At 40.2% G+C, this 18,029-nt stretch overlaps 1 protein-coding gene and 1 long non-coding RNA gene across 10 annotated transcripts in view; one reads left to right on the top strand and one right to left on the bottom strand.

Annotated features, from left to right (window-relative positions):
• PPIP5K1 (diphosphoinositol pentakisphosphate kinase 1) overlaps nucleotides 1-18,029 on the bottom strand; it is a 206,128-nt gene that overhangs the window by 33,340 nt on the left and 154,759 nt on the right. For 3 of the 9 annotated variants that reach the window (XM_056572092.1, XM_056572093.1, XM_056572094.1), the window contains one exon: nucleotides 2,776-2,955. The exons of the other annotated variants lie outside the window; for them this stretch is intronic. In XM_056572092.1, the coding sequence (XP_056428067.1) occupies nucleotides 2,776-2,955 (180 nt within the window). The remainder of the gene's footprint in view (nucleotides 1-2,775; nucleotides 2,956-18,029) is intronic. 9 annotated transcript variants of the gene reach the window in all.
• Nucleotides 1-18,029, top strand: part of LOC130368443 (uncharacterized) — a 35,386-nt gene that overhangs the window by 16,120 nt on the left and 1,237 nt on the right. Inside the window, exons 3-4 of the long non-coding RNA XR_008892469.1 lie at nucleotides 1,740-1,785; nucleotides 15,595-15,740. This is a non-coding gene — a long non-coding RNA (uncharacterized LOC130368443). The remainder of the gene's footprint in view (nucleotides 1-1,739; nucleotides 1,786-15,594; nucleotides 15,741-18,029) is intronic.

The following is an 18,029-nucleotide window of genomic DNA, read 5'->3' as shown; positions in this document are numbered from 1 at the left end:
ACCTGGGCTTCTCTCTCATTGGCTATTGTTATACACAGCATGTTTGGTTGTCACTATACCTGTATAACTATGTATCTAAAAGTTTTTCTTTCAATGTATGATTTTTTTTATTTTTATTATTTTTGCTGCTAAGCATGTGCAGTAAAGAAGGAAATTCAATATGATGCTTGCCTCCTGTCTATCATAAAATCTATATTTTCCATCACCAAGGATAGGAAAATCTTCAATTTTAACTGCACTTTTGGGAACTCAAAAGTGCAACCTGCTCTTTCATTGGCAAAAACTGACTAAGGCTGGGTTCACACTACGTTTTGTCCCATACGGGAGCGCATACGGCAGGGGGGAGCTAAAAGCTCGCGCTCCCGTATGTGACTGTATGCGCTCCCGTATGTCATTCATTTCAATGAGCCGACCGGAGTGAAACGTTCGGTCCGGTCGGCTCATTTTTGCGCCGTATGCGCTTTTACAACCGGACCTAAAACTGTGGTCAACCACGGTTTTAGGTCCGGTTGTAAAAGCGCATACGGCGCAAAAATGAGCCGACCGGACCGAACGTTTCACTCCGGTCGGCTCATTGAAATGAATGACATACGGGAGCGCATACGGTAACATACGGGAGCGCGAGCTTTTAGCTCCCCCCTGCCGTATGCGCTCCCGTATGGGACAAAACGTAGTGTGGACCCAGCCTAAGGCTGGGTTCACACTACGATTTGACCACACGGTCACCGGCATACCATGAATTTAGGTCTGGTTGCAAAACGGATACGGGGCAAAAAATGAGCCGACAGCAGTATGATAAATAAATGATATCGGGCCGGGTCCTATGATTCACCACGATTTGACCATACGGTCACCGGTGACCATATGGTCAAATCGTAGTGTGAACCCAGCCTAAAACTGGCACATTGTTCTCTATCAGTTGGACTCCCCAAACCACTTTTGTGAGGAAAAGCTATTTTAAAGGGGTTATCCACCATAAGGTGATTTTAGTATGTACCTGGCAGACAGTAATAGACATGCTTAGGAAGGATCTGTGCTTGTCTTGGGGCATGAGTCATGAGATTACCATAACACTGTGGCTAGCTGGCTAGCTTTTTGTGAACTTGTATTTCCTGTTTGACTTTTCATTTTCTGACTACAAATCCCATAATTCCATTTTCCTCCCTCCCACACATCAGCCACCCCACCCATTGAAACATAAATGAGCCGCATCCATTCAAAGACCTGTGGTTTTCAATCAGGGTGCCTACAGCTGTTGCATTAGTTGCAGATTGATCTCTCTCCCACCAAGAGATACCTCCACCCATTGAAGCAGACAGGCTCCCTGTCATCAGCTGACTAGTGAGTCAGGTCTCGGCCGCATTGCAACCTGGGAAAAATCTGAGACAACAGTCATTTTGTATGCTGGTAAAAATAAATATTTGGGTTAAAATCACTGAAGAATTGTGAGAAAACCGTCACACACAGGTACAGACACTATATTATGAACTACACTAATTTTACAGCCGCTGTAGCATAGTCAAATAAAAAAAAAATCCTGGAATACCCCTTTAAGTTTTTATTCTATAAACCTCCCATTATTAATAACAACCCATTTGTAAACTACCGAACTGATTTACTCTTAAATTTCACACCTGATTATCCAACTGGACACAACTTACTTTCTACAATAAACTGCAAGCTCTATAACCAACAAAGCACGACAGAACAGTGATTACTTTTTTTTTATATATATACAGGTTAAGAAAATATCATATATTATGCAAAACTATCGAGGAAATTAAGGTATGTTCATACACAACAGATTTGATGCAGAAAACTATTTGACTGAAAATCAGTTCCATGCATATGAATAGAGTTGCAAGAATATAAAAAGTTACAGAAATGTCTGTTTCAAATTTGTCATGTGTGACTTATATTACACCAAAAGTTTGTGCTACGCCCTGCTGCAGCATAGACTGGGACTGACCTCAATCCCATGAGCAATATCAAGAAGGAGAAGGTGTCCAGTGCGGATTCTTGGATAAAACTTCAGCTTTATTGTAAACCATTGGGCATGATAGGATATACCTGTGCAACGGACATCCCTGTGCTCCCTATCATGTCAGTTGGTTTACAATAAAGCTGAAGTTTTATCCAAGAGTCAGTGATGGACACCTTCTCTTTCGTGACTTATAATAATTTGAATACTGACAGTAAAAAATATGAAAGAATGATCAGATTCCACTAGTACTTCATTTAGAGTTATTTTTGGTTTGCATTTGTAGCTGTGTACATGTGTGAAATCACTACTATAAGCTTAGTTTACGTGACATCCAATGATAGTGGCCAATATAGTTGCAGTTGACCAGTACAACAAATAATCTGATGATTTACTTCTTGATTGGTCGCACTTGGACAACTGGTTGACTCTATTGGGGGCTCACTGTATTTTAGTTTACACTTGTATTTCACATTTATGTTGTTAAATGTAAAAGATATGCTAGTCTCAATATCTTATTAAAAACACACCAACCAAGCAAAACTTTCAAGTCCATACTTGGAACTTGAGAAGTATAAATTTGACTCAATGCAACACAAAAATGCACAATAAGCAAACCACTGAAAGAGAACACTGGGGTGATAAAGGCAAGTTAATGACCAGACAGACATTTATATGGTTGCTTTGTGGTAGGGGCATCTCAATATTTCTCAGCACACTTTGCATTCCATAAAGCAGGCAGAGGAACTGTCTCTGCCCCCATAGCTGAAAGCACAGCAGAAAGCGTGCAGTACCGTAGAGGCACTCCAAATCGTCCTGGCCCGATATCAGCCAGTTCTTGAAGAGACGAAGATGGTAGTAGCATTGGTGCAGGTGGTGGGCCATGGCCCCATCCAGACAGATGTTCCGAGACTGAGGGTAGTCAGAGGAAAAGCGACGCAGCAGCTGGGCGACCTCGTGGTCTTCCAGGCATTCTAGAGGAAAGTGGCCCACAACAAGCGACAAGGAAAAAGAGAAGCGTGAGGATGGCAAGATGGAAAGAAGGGTAAAAAAGAAAAGCAAAATAAAACACATGACGAGGTTTCTGGAAATGAGTAAAACCTTTAGATGGAGGATTCTTGCATTCCATGCTAACAAAAAAAAAAAATATTCATAACTAATGCCACTTATTGAGAGACCTACATTTAACTGGCCTTTTCTAGATATTGTGTGTCATGCATATTATATAGTAGGAAAGCAAAAGCTGTAAAGCAAATCTATTACATTCATAGCAGTAAATCATTATGTAACTATTAAGTAGTAGCTTCTCATTAGTTAACTATACCTATAGGCAGAGATGTGATCCAAATAATGTACACAACAATCTATAGAAGCAAATTTGCCTGTACTCATTTTCTATGTAAATGTAACAGAAAAAATATGACTACATTTTGTTTTGTTTCTTTTAATATAGCTTCATTCATACTTCAAAAGAAACATAAAAAAATGCTTTCAAGGTTTATTTAACTCAAGATCACAAAGTGTTACCGTATATAACCACAAACACTTATTTTATTAACATGAAGTTAAGAAGCTACAATAATTGTATGGATAAGGTATTCTGTGGTTTGCAATTAAGTGAAGCAGTTCGTAACTACATATCTGTAGTCAATGGCAGACACATACAACTGTATAGGCAGAAAGTTTTACGTCTGAAGCATATGATCAGTGGAATTCTTTCAATGTGTGTGTTAAATATTCAGTTACAACTTCATATGAACAGAACCTAAACTGTGGTATTTGGCTCATGGGTGTCAAAAAAATAAATAAATAAATAAAAAGTATGGCTGGATAAAAGTCCTATGCCATAAAAAATAACTCCAGCGCTGCTTTCCCCCTTGTTCTGCAAAGTTCACATGGAGAGACACTCACTGCACATGCTGGATGTTCGGGTTGCTGAGGCTACTGTCTAATGCAGTGAGTTCCTGAGCCCTATTATTTAAAAAGGGGCTCCTAAACGGAATGCCCTTGGATTTGCATGGCTTCCTCAGCAACATGCCCACCCACATGTGCAGGGTCTCCTCATGTTAAACTTTGCAGAATGGATGGGAAAGCAATGCTAGAGTAACTCTTTAAATTAATTCCCTAAAAAAATGCAAGCCATGCTCCATTAGCTTTGGTTTGCATATATACAATAATTAACTCAAATGACGGATTCTATGCTGCGGATTTTAATTATTTGTTTAGACAGATTTTTTTTCTAATATATTTGAACACACACAACATAAATTCAGCAGCTCATACGCTATGTGCCAACCTACCCTAACTGTGCAGTACATGGGTGTGTGAGTTTGCTGTGAAGCACAGCAATATTTTATATACAGTCATGGCCATAAATGTTGGCACCCCTGAAATTTTTCCAAAAATGAAGTATTTTTTTTACAGAAAAGGATTGCAGTAACACATGTTTTGCTATACATATGTTTATTTCCTTTGTGGGAACTGGAACTAAACAAAAAAAGGGAGGAAAAAAAGCAAATTGGACATAATGTCACACCAAACTCCAAAAATGGTCTGGACATAATTATTGGCACCCTTAACTTAATATTTGGTTGCACACCCTTTGGAAAAAATTACTGAAATCAGTCGCTTTGTATAACCATCAATAAGCTTCTTACACCTCTCAGACGGAATGTTGGACCACTCCTCCTTTGCAATCTGCTCCAGGTCTCTTATTGGAAGGGTGCCTTTTCCCAACTGTTGAAGATCTCTCCACAGGTGTTCAATGGGATTTAGGTCTGGACTCATTGCTGGCCACTTCAGAACTCTCCGGCGCTTTGTTGCCATCCATTTCTGTGTGCTTTTTGACGTATGTTTGGGGTCATTGTCCTGCTGGAAGACCCAAGATCTCGGACGCAAACCCAGCTTTCTGACACTAGGCTGTACAGTGCGACCCGAAATCCATTGGTAATCCTCAGATTTCATGATGCCTTGCACACATTCAAGGCAACAAGTGCCAGAGTCAGCTAAACAACCCCAAAACATAATTGAACCCCACCTTATTTCACTTTAGGTACTGTGTTCTTTTCTTTGCAGGCTTTATTCCGTTTTCGGTAAACAGTAGAATGATGTGCTTTACCAAAAAGCTCTATCTTGGTCTCATCTGTCCACAAGACGTTTTAGCATAAGGATTTTGGCTTTTTCATTTTGGCGAAATGTAGTCTTGCTTTTTTATGTCACTGTAGCTACAGTGCCATGGGTTGCAAACTTCTTGATAATGTTGCGCACTGTGGACAAAGACACATCTAGATCTCTGGAGATGGAATTGAGAACCAAAATTGTGGAAAAATATCAACAATCTCAAGGTTACAAGTCCTCAGACAGTTCTCTTCTCTTTCTGTTGTCCATGCTTAGTGTGGCACACACAGACACACAGTGCAAATACTAAGTGAACTTCTCCCATTTTAATCTGCTTTCAGGTGTGATTTTTATATTGCCAAACCTCTTACTTGCCCCAGGTGAGTTTAAAGGATCATCACATGCTTGAAACAATCTTATTTTTCCACAATTTTGAAAGGGTGCCAATCATTTTGTGCAGCCCCTTTTTGGAGTTTGGTGTGACATTATGTCTAATTTGCTTTTTTTCCTCCTTTTTTGATTTAGTTCCAATACACACAAAGGGAATAATTATGTGTATAGCAAAACATGTGTTACTGCAATCCTTTTCTGTGAGAAATACTAAATTTTCTTGAAAAACTTCAGGGGTGCCAACATTTATGGCCATGAGTGTACCTTAGGTTTCAAAACTGTCTCAAAACAGAATGGTATGAAACTATTTTTCTCTGAGCCAGTATAGATACAGGACCTTGGGTTCATGGGCAAAGACATACAAAGGTGTCAGCTATTTCCAAAAAATACAGAGTGCTCCTTCCCTGGTAAAGTGTGATACTGTAATATACTTCACAAATATTTACAAATCTCAAGTCAGCTCTAAAAGCAGTGCTAACTGTGCAGGCCATGTTTATTACTGTAAGACTCAAGTAAAAAAAAATTCATATCTATTCTAAATCTGGTCCTGTTTAAAATGTAAGGTCGCCAGTAAAATGTGTACCACATACTTCACATCAGAGGCAACCATTTGCAATAACCTATAAACTACTTTGAAGGAATATATGATCCCACTTCACTGGACCAGTAACCATTAGCGTTCTCATCAGCTTTGTTGAATAATGGTGGTTATACACTTTAGATTTATCCAAACATATTTAAATACATGCACGACTAGTTTGGACATGCATGCAGGTATATACAGATAAAGAATCCCCAATGTGGTAAACGATCCATCAGCAAAATTAATCAAATTTCCAGAAAAAACACGTTAGCGGATCGAAAATTACGGTAATTTTATTGATGCAAAAAAAGCATGAAAAATAGACAGCATGTTAAAATCAGAACAATAGTAAACAGATAATGTCTGCAGTGGACAAGAACTACAAGCGGTGGCTCAAAAATCGCATAGTACAATGGTATATTATATATATAGGAAGTCACGCTATGATCCCCACATAGGTCATATATCAAGACCAAAATGTAAATACAAGTGCTTGAAAAAAACTTACTAGAAAAAAAGTACGAAAAATTCTACCATAAATATGCAGGAACATATCCCCAGTGGGAGAGTAACATACGTAGCCACACGCTGAACCCAAAGTTTTGCTCACTGCTTCATCTGGGGCATGCACGCCCCGGATGAAGCAGTGAGCGAAACGTCGGGTTAAGCGAGTGGCTAGGTATGTTACCTTCCCACTGGGAATATATTCCTGCATATTTATGGTGGAATTTTTCGTACTTTTTTTACGAGTAATTTTGTTAAAGCACTTGTATTTACATTTTGGTCTTGATATATGACCTGTGTGGGGATCATAACATGACTTCCTATATATATAAAATATACCATTGTACTGTGCGATTTTTGAGCCACCGCTTGCAGTTCTTGTCCACTGCAGACATTATTTCTGTTTACTATTGTTCTGATTTTAACATGCTGTCTAGTTTTATGCCTTTTTTGCACTAAGAAAATAAAATATATTTTGATCCGCAGTTTTTTCTGGTAATTTCATGCATGTAGGTAGTTATCAATGAGGAGAAGGAAAGAAAGCATTGGACACGTGCTAACATGCCAGATCCTCTTTCCCTAAACTTCTGCCTTAGAAGGAGAGCCAAGGTACTATACATCATAATACATAGTCAGATAGTGTTAATTAATTTAATTGGCTTTCATCTAACTTGTATATCCACCTTAAAATCTGACCACTAAATTATTATCATTGGGGTCAGGTGATTAAATGATAACTCTACTGTACTGTTGGATCCCCAGATGAGGTCACACAGCAGCACTACAAAATATGCACAATGAAGAGGCTCTGTTTGCATCTCCCTTGTGACTCTCTGGTTTTGAGAATCCATCACTCCCCGGAGACGGTTATAATCTATGGCACAGACCACAGGAAAGTTTTTCAAAATAAAAAACTATATTTTAAAACAAGCATGTTATTTTCGTTCCTTGGACCTAAAGGGGTAATGCGGTGGAAAACAAATTTTTCAAATTAACTGGTGCAGGAAAGTTAACCAGATTTGTAAATTACCTCTATTTAAACAACTAAATCCTTTCCATCAGCTGCTGTATACTACAGAGGAAGTTGTATAGTTATTTTCTGTCTGACCACAGTGCTCTCTGCTGACACTGATGTCCATGTCAGGAACTGTCCAAAGTAGAAGCAAATCCCCACAGCAAACTTATCCTACTCTGGACAGTTCCTGAAAGGGACAGAGGTGTCAGCAGAGAGCACTGTGGTCAGACTGGAAAGAACTTCACAAAATTTCTCCGGAGCATACAGCAGCTGATAAGTACCGGAAGGATTACGATTTTAAATAGAAGTAATTTTAAAATCTGTTTAACTTTCTGGAACCAGTTGATTTGAAAACATTTGTTTTCCACTGGAGAACCCCTTTAAAACATCACAGTCATGTGAACAAACTTTTGACACATTACATGGATATGTCAAAATTTAGATCAGTTGGGTCTTCGTGCAGAGACCCCTTCCGATCGTTAGATGTAGCTTCATTCCCTGGATCAGCTCTCACTCCATCTCGTTGCAGGAGACTGGCTTCACAGACATATAATGGTGCCCATCCCCTGCCATTGCCCATTTGCCTCTTGACAAAGCCACTTGGTGGCGAAACGTTGAGGGGGGCAGTGTTATGGTTTTATCTGCTATGTACCCTAACAATCAGTAGTTCTGGGATACAAAAATACAATGTATCTCCTACGAATTAAAGAAAATGATGGAGCTAGTCGAGCCCAATAAGCCTTAATTCAGCCATTAGTTAGGAGCACATAGTGTTTTTAAATGTGTGATTTTTTCCTTCTTTTTTCACTATTATAATTTTGGACCCGCAAATTAAAGTCCTGTACATAGTAAATTTTTGGTTGGGACCCTCAGGGCCTTTATTGGATTGCCTTCGGCAATCTATCAGTGATTATTATCATCCCCTGCATTTAGCACCATGCTAAGGAGTGATGTGCGCTTTCGCATGTTTCTTCTGGCTCTATCTGACAATTGGAGGGGGTCTCAGCACTAAGACCCTGACCTATCTAAACTTTTAACATATCTGGGCAAAATGTCAAAAGTTTATTTAAATGACAGTAACACTTTAAACCTAATAAAACTTAATTCAAATATATGAAACATTCCCGTTAAATAAAATATCTAAAATAATTATACAGAGATACAATCTACCAATTGCTATTGACACACAAGTTAGTTAGGATTAAAAGACAAATATAAAGCACAAAATGAACTTCATAAAACGTGTGAAGCTAAAACGCTGAATTCAGCATTACACTCATACCCTAAAGTTTCAGATCAATGCTCAAAACGTGTATGGGAGTTACCCAAGTTAACAAACTTGCAGTATGTAATCCAATCCATGTCTTTCATTTCTACAAGAATGGAAACCAGTTACAATGGGGGAGATTCATCGACACGTGTGCAGAGGCAAAGTTGCCCAGTTGCCCATAGCAACCAATCAGCTTTCTTCTTACTTTTTTAACAAGGCCTCTGCAAAATGAAAGAAGCAAGCTGTTGCTATGGGCAACTTTGCCTCTGCACAGGTTTTGATAAATCTCCCCCATTGTTTTTGCAATTGCTCTACATAATTTCACTTACTGTAGATTGACTGTCCATTATTCATTGCAACAAGCAAGTATATTGGAATAATGGGTCAGACCGTGTTGAAGGTGTTCATCAAATTTGTCTATTTTTTACACACATTGGGGGAGATTTATCAAAACCTGTACAGAGGAAGAGGGGTGCAGTTCTCAATAGCAACCAATCAGATCGCTTTATTCATTTTCAAAAAGGTCTCTGAAAAATGAAAGAAGCAATCTGACTGGTTGCTATGGGCAACTGCTCAACTGTTACTTTCACAGGTTTTGATAAATATCCCTCATTGCCCTTCTTTTTTTAATTAATTCTTTTTTAAAGAAATTTGCAAAAAGTGCATCCCCAGTGATATATTTAAAATCCTATAACATACAAATTACAATTCAAGTGTCAAATCTTCAATTAAAATCATGAACGCACTTACTCTTAGGGAGCATCATTCACTTGCAAGCAACACACTCAATTTACTTTAGTGTATAGCAAAGAAAAACCTTGAGTCACTGCAGCCCCTTCACGTCTTCCCTACAACAGTCCAGCTTTGCAGTTTGAGAAGGGGGAGTCCAAAGGAAGGGTAGGAAAGAATTGAAAGAGTAAGGGTATGTTCACACTACGTATTTAGCGCGAAATTCTGCACACTGAATTGCACGTCGGAATTCCGTGGTGTGAACTCTCAACATTAATGTGAATAGAACTTCCGCGGACCTGTTTACACTGCAGAATTTCAGTGGCAGACAATTCCACTGCTGAAATTGATCCGCGCAAAGAAAGAAAATGTCAAGTCTGCGAGCACTGCATAGCCCTCAATGGTGACGGCGCAGAGCCGAAGTATTTTGGCGGCGGCAGCCAGATGGAATTTCCGCTCGCGGAATTCTGCGAGCGGATATTCCGTTCCAAATCTGTAGTCTGGACAGACCCTAAAGATGTCCATACACCTTCAATAGCTGTCGAATGAAAGTTTTCTTGGCTGAACATTTGGCAGCCAAGAACACACTATGTACCCAGTCTAATTTGGTTGTTTTGCTTGAAGAAGTAGTTAGTGTGTACCAATCAAAGAGGTAGGTATAAAGAGACTCCTGAAAACACATTTGCATAATCTTTCATGTTTTGTGTATGTACCAATAAGCCCACTTCAAAGGAGCACAAAAGGTATGTAGGTGGATACAGCTGAGCATGACTGGGTGTACTTCATTGACCCACGTTGGTATCATTCTAGTTACTATAGTTTCCATCCCACACACTTCCCTTCCACACAAATGTGACCTAACGTGACACAAGTCTCCTTGAGTCTATTTGTCTAAGCTTAACCGCATGTCTGTGACCAAAATAAATATTGTAAAATGTATTATCTATTACTCTACAGAGATTTTAAAAAAGACAACAACCATTAAAACGTTACTGTTTTTGGTTTTAACATTGTTTTAGAAGTTTCCCTTTCATTCAGCCAACACAAAATAAAGCAATGGCAGAATACAGGGTGTTATTGTACAGCTAAGGCACAGTTTCTGTGGGGTGGTAGTGTACCACAGTCACTAATTATGCAGCAAAACCATACATATTTTTACCACAGTTTTGCAATGTAGTTATGCCAAATATTGGGCAAAATACCATTGCACAAAGGAATATTAAGGAGCAGCAGCACTTCATAATTTGCTGCTACACCTTCTATAAGTTGTGGGGATGCAGCATTTAAACCTCCACAAGTCCATCAAGTTCAACCTAAAACCGTACTGTGTTGATCCAGTAGAAGGCAAAAAAAAAACAAAAAACCATGAGGCTGATGCCAATTGCCCCATGACAAAGGAAAAATTCCGTCCTGACCCCAATATGGCGATCAGAATAAATCCCTGGATCAATGTTCTATCCCTATAAAGCTAGTATCCATAACCTATAATATTATTACTCTCTAGAAAAACATGAACTTGTTTATTGAGTCAGACATCACAACATCATGTGGCAGAGAGCTCCGTAGTCTCACTGCTCTTAGAGTAAAGAATCTTTATCTGTGATGATGGTGAAGCCTTCTTTCCTCTAGATGTAGAGGATGCCACCTTGTCATGGTTACCAGCCTAGGTATAGAAAGATCACTAGAAAGATCTATGTACTGTCCATTTATATACATGTACACTGTGTTGAGATCGCCTCTAAGAAGTCTTTTCTCTAACCTCAAGCTTGATAACCTGTCTTGGTCCTGTAATCCTCCCATATAATCAATTATCCTTGTCGCCCTCCTCTGCACCCTCTCCAGTTTAGCCATGTCCTTTTTATATACAGGTGCCCAGAATTGGACACCATACTCCATATGTGGTCTGACTAATGATTTATACAGAGGAAAAACTATGTCCTTGTCGTGTGCCTCTATGCCTCTCTTGATACATCCCATGACTTCATTAGCCTTGGCAGCCGCTGCCTGGCACTGATCCCTAAAGTAGAGTTTACGGTCCACCTGTACCCCCTCGTCTTTTTCGGTAGAAGCACATAATTGTACATGTTGTTTAAACGGTCCAAGTGCATCACCTTACTTTTATCCACATTAAACTTAATTTGCCATGTTTATGCCCCAGCCTCCAGCTTCCCCAGATCCCTCTGTAATATTATGTTATAATCCTCTGGTGTAATCACCCTGCCCAGTTTGGTGTCATCTACAAATATGGAAATTCTACTCTGCAATCCCTCTAGAAGGTCATTAATAGACATATTGAAAAGAAGTGGACCAAGTACTGACCCCTGTGGTACCCAACTACTAACTATTACCCAACCAGAATAAGTTCCATTGATACTCACCCTCTGTTTCCTGTCACTGAGCCAGTTGCTAACCCATTTACATATATTCTCCCCTAGTCCCAGCATCCACAATTTTTTGTGCTACCCTTTTGTGTGGCACAGTATCAAATGCCTTAAAAGAGTCCAGATATATAACATCCAGAGCTTCACCCAGATCCAATCTATAACTGACCTCCTCATAGAAGCTGATCTGATTAGTCTGACAGGATCGATCCTGCATGAACTCATGTTGGTGCTGTGTCAGAAGGTTATTTTCATAAAGAGATTCCAGAATAGCCTCTCTCGGAAAACCCTCAAAAATCTTACCCACAACAGATGTTAAACTTACAGGTCTATAGTTCCTTTACTGTTATGGTTAGTCAAATTAATTTTCTCCTATTTCTAGCCTTTTTATTTCCATAGGGTATATGTCATTCACAATATTTATTTAGAATGTTCTTAAAAAAAAGTGTCCCATTTAGCTTGTGTACTTTTACTACTGAGGGCATGGTCCCAATCTATGTCACTGAAGTCCCCTCTTAGTTGCCAAAAATTGGCCTTCCTGTAGTTTAATGTTTTTGTAGCCCAACTTGTATACATCCTCTTATAGAATAAATGAAAACATATTATGTTGTGGGTCACTATTACCAAGATGACCTCCTAACTCTACCTCAGATACTTTGTCTGGCCTATTGGTAAGTATAAGGTCCAGAAGCTCCCCACTTCTTGTTGGGTCATTGTTTACCCCTTCAACTTGGCATTTATAAAATTTGGGATCTAACCAGAAATTACAGTGCCTTAATTTAAGATACCCTTCATAACTGATGTTTGCTATGCATTATACTATATCTTAGCAAATTCCACCCATAGTGTACTGAGACTGGTGGTCTTAAAAGGGTATTCTGGGCTTAACTAGCTTTTAACTATCCTGTCCATTATTAATAATTATGCTAGTTTTACATTTACTTGCTATACGGCTCTGCCGTGGATTGTCTACTTTTTCCTCTTTATATGGTCCCCCCAGGTTTAGAGTTTCCATTCAGGTCTTGATGACATTCGTCTCAAGCCTATTTCACAATCCATGGCGGCTCAAGGTGGCAGTTGGTGTCAGGGGGCTTGGCTATTTCTTGTATTTCCTCTCAAGCCAGCCACCTGATGACATTTGTGGTCCATCTGTACATCCTGACGTGACGGCATCCCGTGATCTCGGCAATCTGCAGAATGTGGGAACGCAGGCACAAAAAGATGTACAGATGGACTGCAAACGTCATAAGGGGGCTGGCTTGTGAGGAAATACAGTAAATAGCCAAGCCCCCTGACACCAGCTGACACCTCGAGCCGCAAAGGATTGTAAAATAGGCTTGAGACGAACATACAAGTATACCCAATTTATGTAGATTTAATTTTATTGTACTACTTTAAAAAAATATTAACTACATGCACCAAAATTAGTATGTTTAAACTTGACCCCTATAACATCTTTATTTTTCCGCATACGGGGCTATAGGAGGGCTCATTTTTTGAGCTGTAGACTGTAGTTTTTATCGGTACCATTTTAGTTTTGATGGGACTTTTTGATTGCTTTTTATAAATTCTTTTATGGTATATGAAGTGACCAAAAATGCACAATTTTGGACTTTGGTATATTTTACATGAACGACATCGACCGTGCGGTTTAGCTAACCTTATATTTTAATAGATCGGACATTTATGTACGCAGCAGTACAACATATGATTATTTTTATTTTATTATTTCATTTCAAAAAATGGAAATTGGGGGGGGGGGGGGGGGTTTCAAACTTTTATTAGAAAGGGGTTAATTCACTTTTTTTAATTTTTTTTAGCACAATTTTTTTTCCAGCTCCCATAGGGGGCTATAACATGCAATCTTTTGATATTGATAGCATAGCATTGATCAGTGTTATCGGTGCTCTGCTGCTCCAGCCTGCAGAGCTTGGCTGGGGACATCAGGGCACCGATCGGACAGCAAGGAGGCCGGTAAAGGCCCTCCCGCCATCCTCTCAGCTGATTGGGACATAGCGATTTCACCGCGATGGTCTCAATCAGCTCCGCTGAGCTGCAGGGATACTTTTACTTTCAACTTTGATCGCGGCGTCTAAAGGGTTAATGCCGGGCATCAGCCTGATTGACTGTGCCCGGCATTACCCCTGGGTCCTGGCTGCTTATAGCAGTCAGGACCCATGATATTTGAAGCATGTTACTGCCAATAGTTTTGAAATAAGATGTTCAAAAAGCTAAGATTATGTTCACTAACTTTAAACTATACTGTGTATTACACAGGAGGCATGGTTGTTTATTACATTTCATTTTAATTTGTTTTATCATATTCTTGATTTGTTTTTACATATTCTTATGATATGGCTCTAAACGTGAGAAAACTAGACCTCTATGGTGACTTCTGTTTACATGCGAGTGGCGGTGAAACTGCAGCAACTCTCTATAGGGAAAAATGTGTACATGAATCACAAAAAAATAAACATGCTCAGGAACCTTGTGATGACTGCATGCTACTTTTTTTAAATTCATATTGGAACACCGAGGTCACATACGATGATATTAATACAGCAACTTTACTAAAACTTGCCTGTTGCTAAATTTTGCTTTTAGAGGCTTAATGCAAGTATAGACAAATGATACGAAGGGCAAAACCATTAACAAAAGGTAAATTAAATTGGTATATTAGTAGCAGGGCTAGATTAAGGTTAAAATAGAGCGTACTGCACAAATGCGTAGTGCAAAAACACCATACATCTAAATGCAAAATGGCAATTTCTGTGCATGTACTGGACACAAATGTTCACTAGTTTCATTAAAGTTTTTTAAAAATTTTATTATTAGAAAAAATAAATCTGTCAGTATTTTTTAGTGCCAATTCAACCCAATATACATAACTGTAAGTGAACTAGAAAAGGTATAAGCAATATATACGTATTACCTTAAATATGATGCAGTTACTCCTTATAGTGAAATTGGATTATCTTAGGTCATAAAATTAGATTGTTAACCAGTAATGAAACACAAAATGCTAAAGGATGACCACGGAATTCACTTAATGCTAAAAACTGGGGAAATACCACAGTAATATGCTTAGCAAGATTTTCCTTAACTGTACCTTCTCTTAATTGGTAACCAACTTTTTACTGAGGGATTAGTTTACATGCTGTTCATAGACTTACATTGAGGGGGCGGGGCGTGACGTCACACATGGGCGGAGTCGTGACGTTAAGATACTCCGGCCCTGTGGTTGTCACGCTTCACACTAGGACCCAGCGCATCTAAGGCTGGGTTCACATATATACGGCATAGGTGAACTCAGCCTGGATCTCTATGCAAATAATGCCATAACTGATGACAACTGTGAACTGTCCAATTCAAATTAATGGGATCAGTTCTAGCATCAGTTTCCCTCTGGTGCACGCCGTAGGGAAACTATGCTGGATGCCTGATATATGTGAACCCATCCTTACTGATTAAGCTTCTGTAGTCTGCTTCTACTAGGGTGAATTCTGGACATGTGCAGGATTAGAGGTTACAGCACTACTGTGCCTGTATGGCAACCTGTTTTATCTAAAGCTCCTGTTATAGCTGGAACTCTGCCTTTTTTATTTTATTTTTTTACCGTTTAAGGACTCTGGGTTACCCTATGCCTCTTTAAACAATGCGTCAGTAATTTGCTGTAGCATTACATGTTCATGCCTGGTAGGACAAGGAAGTACAGAGGCTGGCAGATGACTCAGGAAGCATTGCAACCAAAGTGGCACAGGTTCAGTAAGGTATTTCCCATGTTATATCATTATGACTTTTTAATTTTTTTTTTATTTTTTTTAAGTGACCATGAAACCCCTTTAGAGGAGACAGACCCTAAAAAGTTATTTTAAAAGGACTGATCAAAAGCTGACCTATATTTAGGCAAGTTCCCAGCCTGGAATTCAGCTACGGCTATAAAAACTTGTAAACTCTGATTGTTAGCTTAAACTTCATGACTACATGACTATGGGATTCTACTAGAGAAATCATATTTTAAAATAAATGCCCCTTCCTGGATCCTCCCACTGCCCTATCTTCAGCAGCAGATCAGCACACAAAAAGGAGAAGGCAGCAGCTTCTGCCCAACTACCTCTCTCTGCTAGAAAAGTTTAGAAGAACTTGGTGGAACAGCTTCTTGGATTCAACTGCAAATGTTTATAAATACATTTGCATATTAATACAGAGGAGTCTGAGTCAGGGAGTCGGAAGTACAAAAAACTGCCCTGGTGCAAATCATCAATTTAGGCCTCAAATGTACATAGTGCGCTGTCACTCCTCAGCCTTTTTGTGTGCCCGCAGAGCATTTTACGCCCACATATGGGTATTTCGGTAAAAAAAAGTATGGGGCAACACCATGGTGCATGTTAGTGTAAATTTAAAAAAAAAATTTTACACTAACAGGTTGGGGGTAGCTCCCAACTTTACCTTTTCATACGGGGTAAAAGGAAAAAAAGCCCCCCATACTCCAGAGTATGGAAATATCCAATATGTGGCCCTAAACTGTTGCTCCGAAGTGAGAGAACACCATGCGCATTTGAGGCCTAAATTCGGGACTTGCATAGGGGTGGACTCAGATGCAAGTGTTACAATTGCCTCAGGTTCCAAAAATATTCTATGCCAGTGATTCCCAAACAGGGTGCCTCCAGCTGTTGCTAAACTCCCAGAATGCCTGGACAGTCAGTGGCTGTCCGGCAATGCTGGGGGGAGTTGTTTTTTAACAGCTGGAGGCTCTGTTTTGGAAACACTGCCGTACGATACGTTTTTCATTTTTATTGGGGGGAAAGGAGGGACAGTGTACGTGTGTGTATATGTAGTGTTTTACCCTTTATTTTGTGTAGTGTAGTATTTTAAGAGTACATTCATATGGACGGGGGTTTACGGTGAGTTTCCCACTAGGAGTCTGAGCTGTGGCGGAAAATTTGCCGCGGCTCAAACTTGAAGCAGGAAACTCACTGTAAACCCCCGCCTGTGTGAATGTACCCTGTACATTCACATGGGGGGGGGGGGAATCTCCAGCTGTTGCAAAACTACAACTCCCAGCATGCACTGACAGACCGTGCATGCTGGGAGTTGTAGTTTTGCAACAGCTGGAGGCACACTTGTTGAAAAACCTTGAGTTAGGTTCTGTTACCTAACTCTGTATTTTCCAACCAGTGTGCCTCCAGCTGTTGCAAAACTACAACTCCCAGCATGTACTGATCGCCAAAGGGAATGCTGGGAGTTGTAGTTATGCAACAGCTGGAGGCACACAACTACAACTCCCAGCATGCCGAGACAGACGTTTGCTGTTCGTACATGCTGGGAGTTGTAGTTACGCAACATTTGGAGGACCACAGTTTAGAGACCACAGCACAATGATCTCCAAACTGTGGTCCTCCAGATGTTGCAAAACTACAAATCCCAACATTACCAGACAGCAAAATGCTGTATGGGCATGCTGGGAGTTGTAGTTTTGCAAGATCTAGGGGCCACAGTTTGGAGACCACTGTATAGTGTTCTCTATACTGTAGCCCTCTAGATGTTGCAAAACTACAAATCCCAGCATGCCCACACAGAAGTTTGCAGTCTGGGCATGCTGGGATTTGTAGTTTTGCAACATCTGGAGGGCTACAGTTTAGAGACCACTCTATAGTGGTCTCCAAACTGTGTCCCTCCAAATGTTGCTAGGCAACAACTAACCACTCAGTTGCAGGATCGCCCGCCGCCGATCAACCCCCGCTCTGGGTAAGGGACCTCCGGCGCCACTTCCAGCACAGTTCCCCCACTCTGCCTGGACTACCGTGGGAAGGCAGAGCGGGGGAACCGAACTTTAACCCCCAGCCTCCAATATGCTATTGGTCGGTCGCTTCTGACCAACCAATAGCAGGGACAGGAGGGGCGGCACCCCTGACACCTCACTCCTATCCCTTCAGAGGGATTGGGGCTGTCTTGGACCACCCTGATCCCCCTTATTTTCCGTGTCACCCGCGACCTGTAAGATCCGGAATCCCCGAAGATTCAGACCGGCGATTGGGCATGCCAGTTACATGCTTTAG

This window comes from Hyla sarda, chromosome 4, assembly GCF_029499605.1.
Source record: "Hyla sarda isolate aHylSar1 chromosome 4, aHylSar1.hap1, whole genome shotgun sequence".
NCBI lineage: Eukaryota > Metazoa > Chordata > Amphibia > Anura > Hylidae > Hyla > Hyla sarda.
Note: the sequence above shows the minus strand (reverse complement) of the source record. Positions and strands in the feature narration are given on the sequence as shown.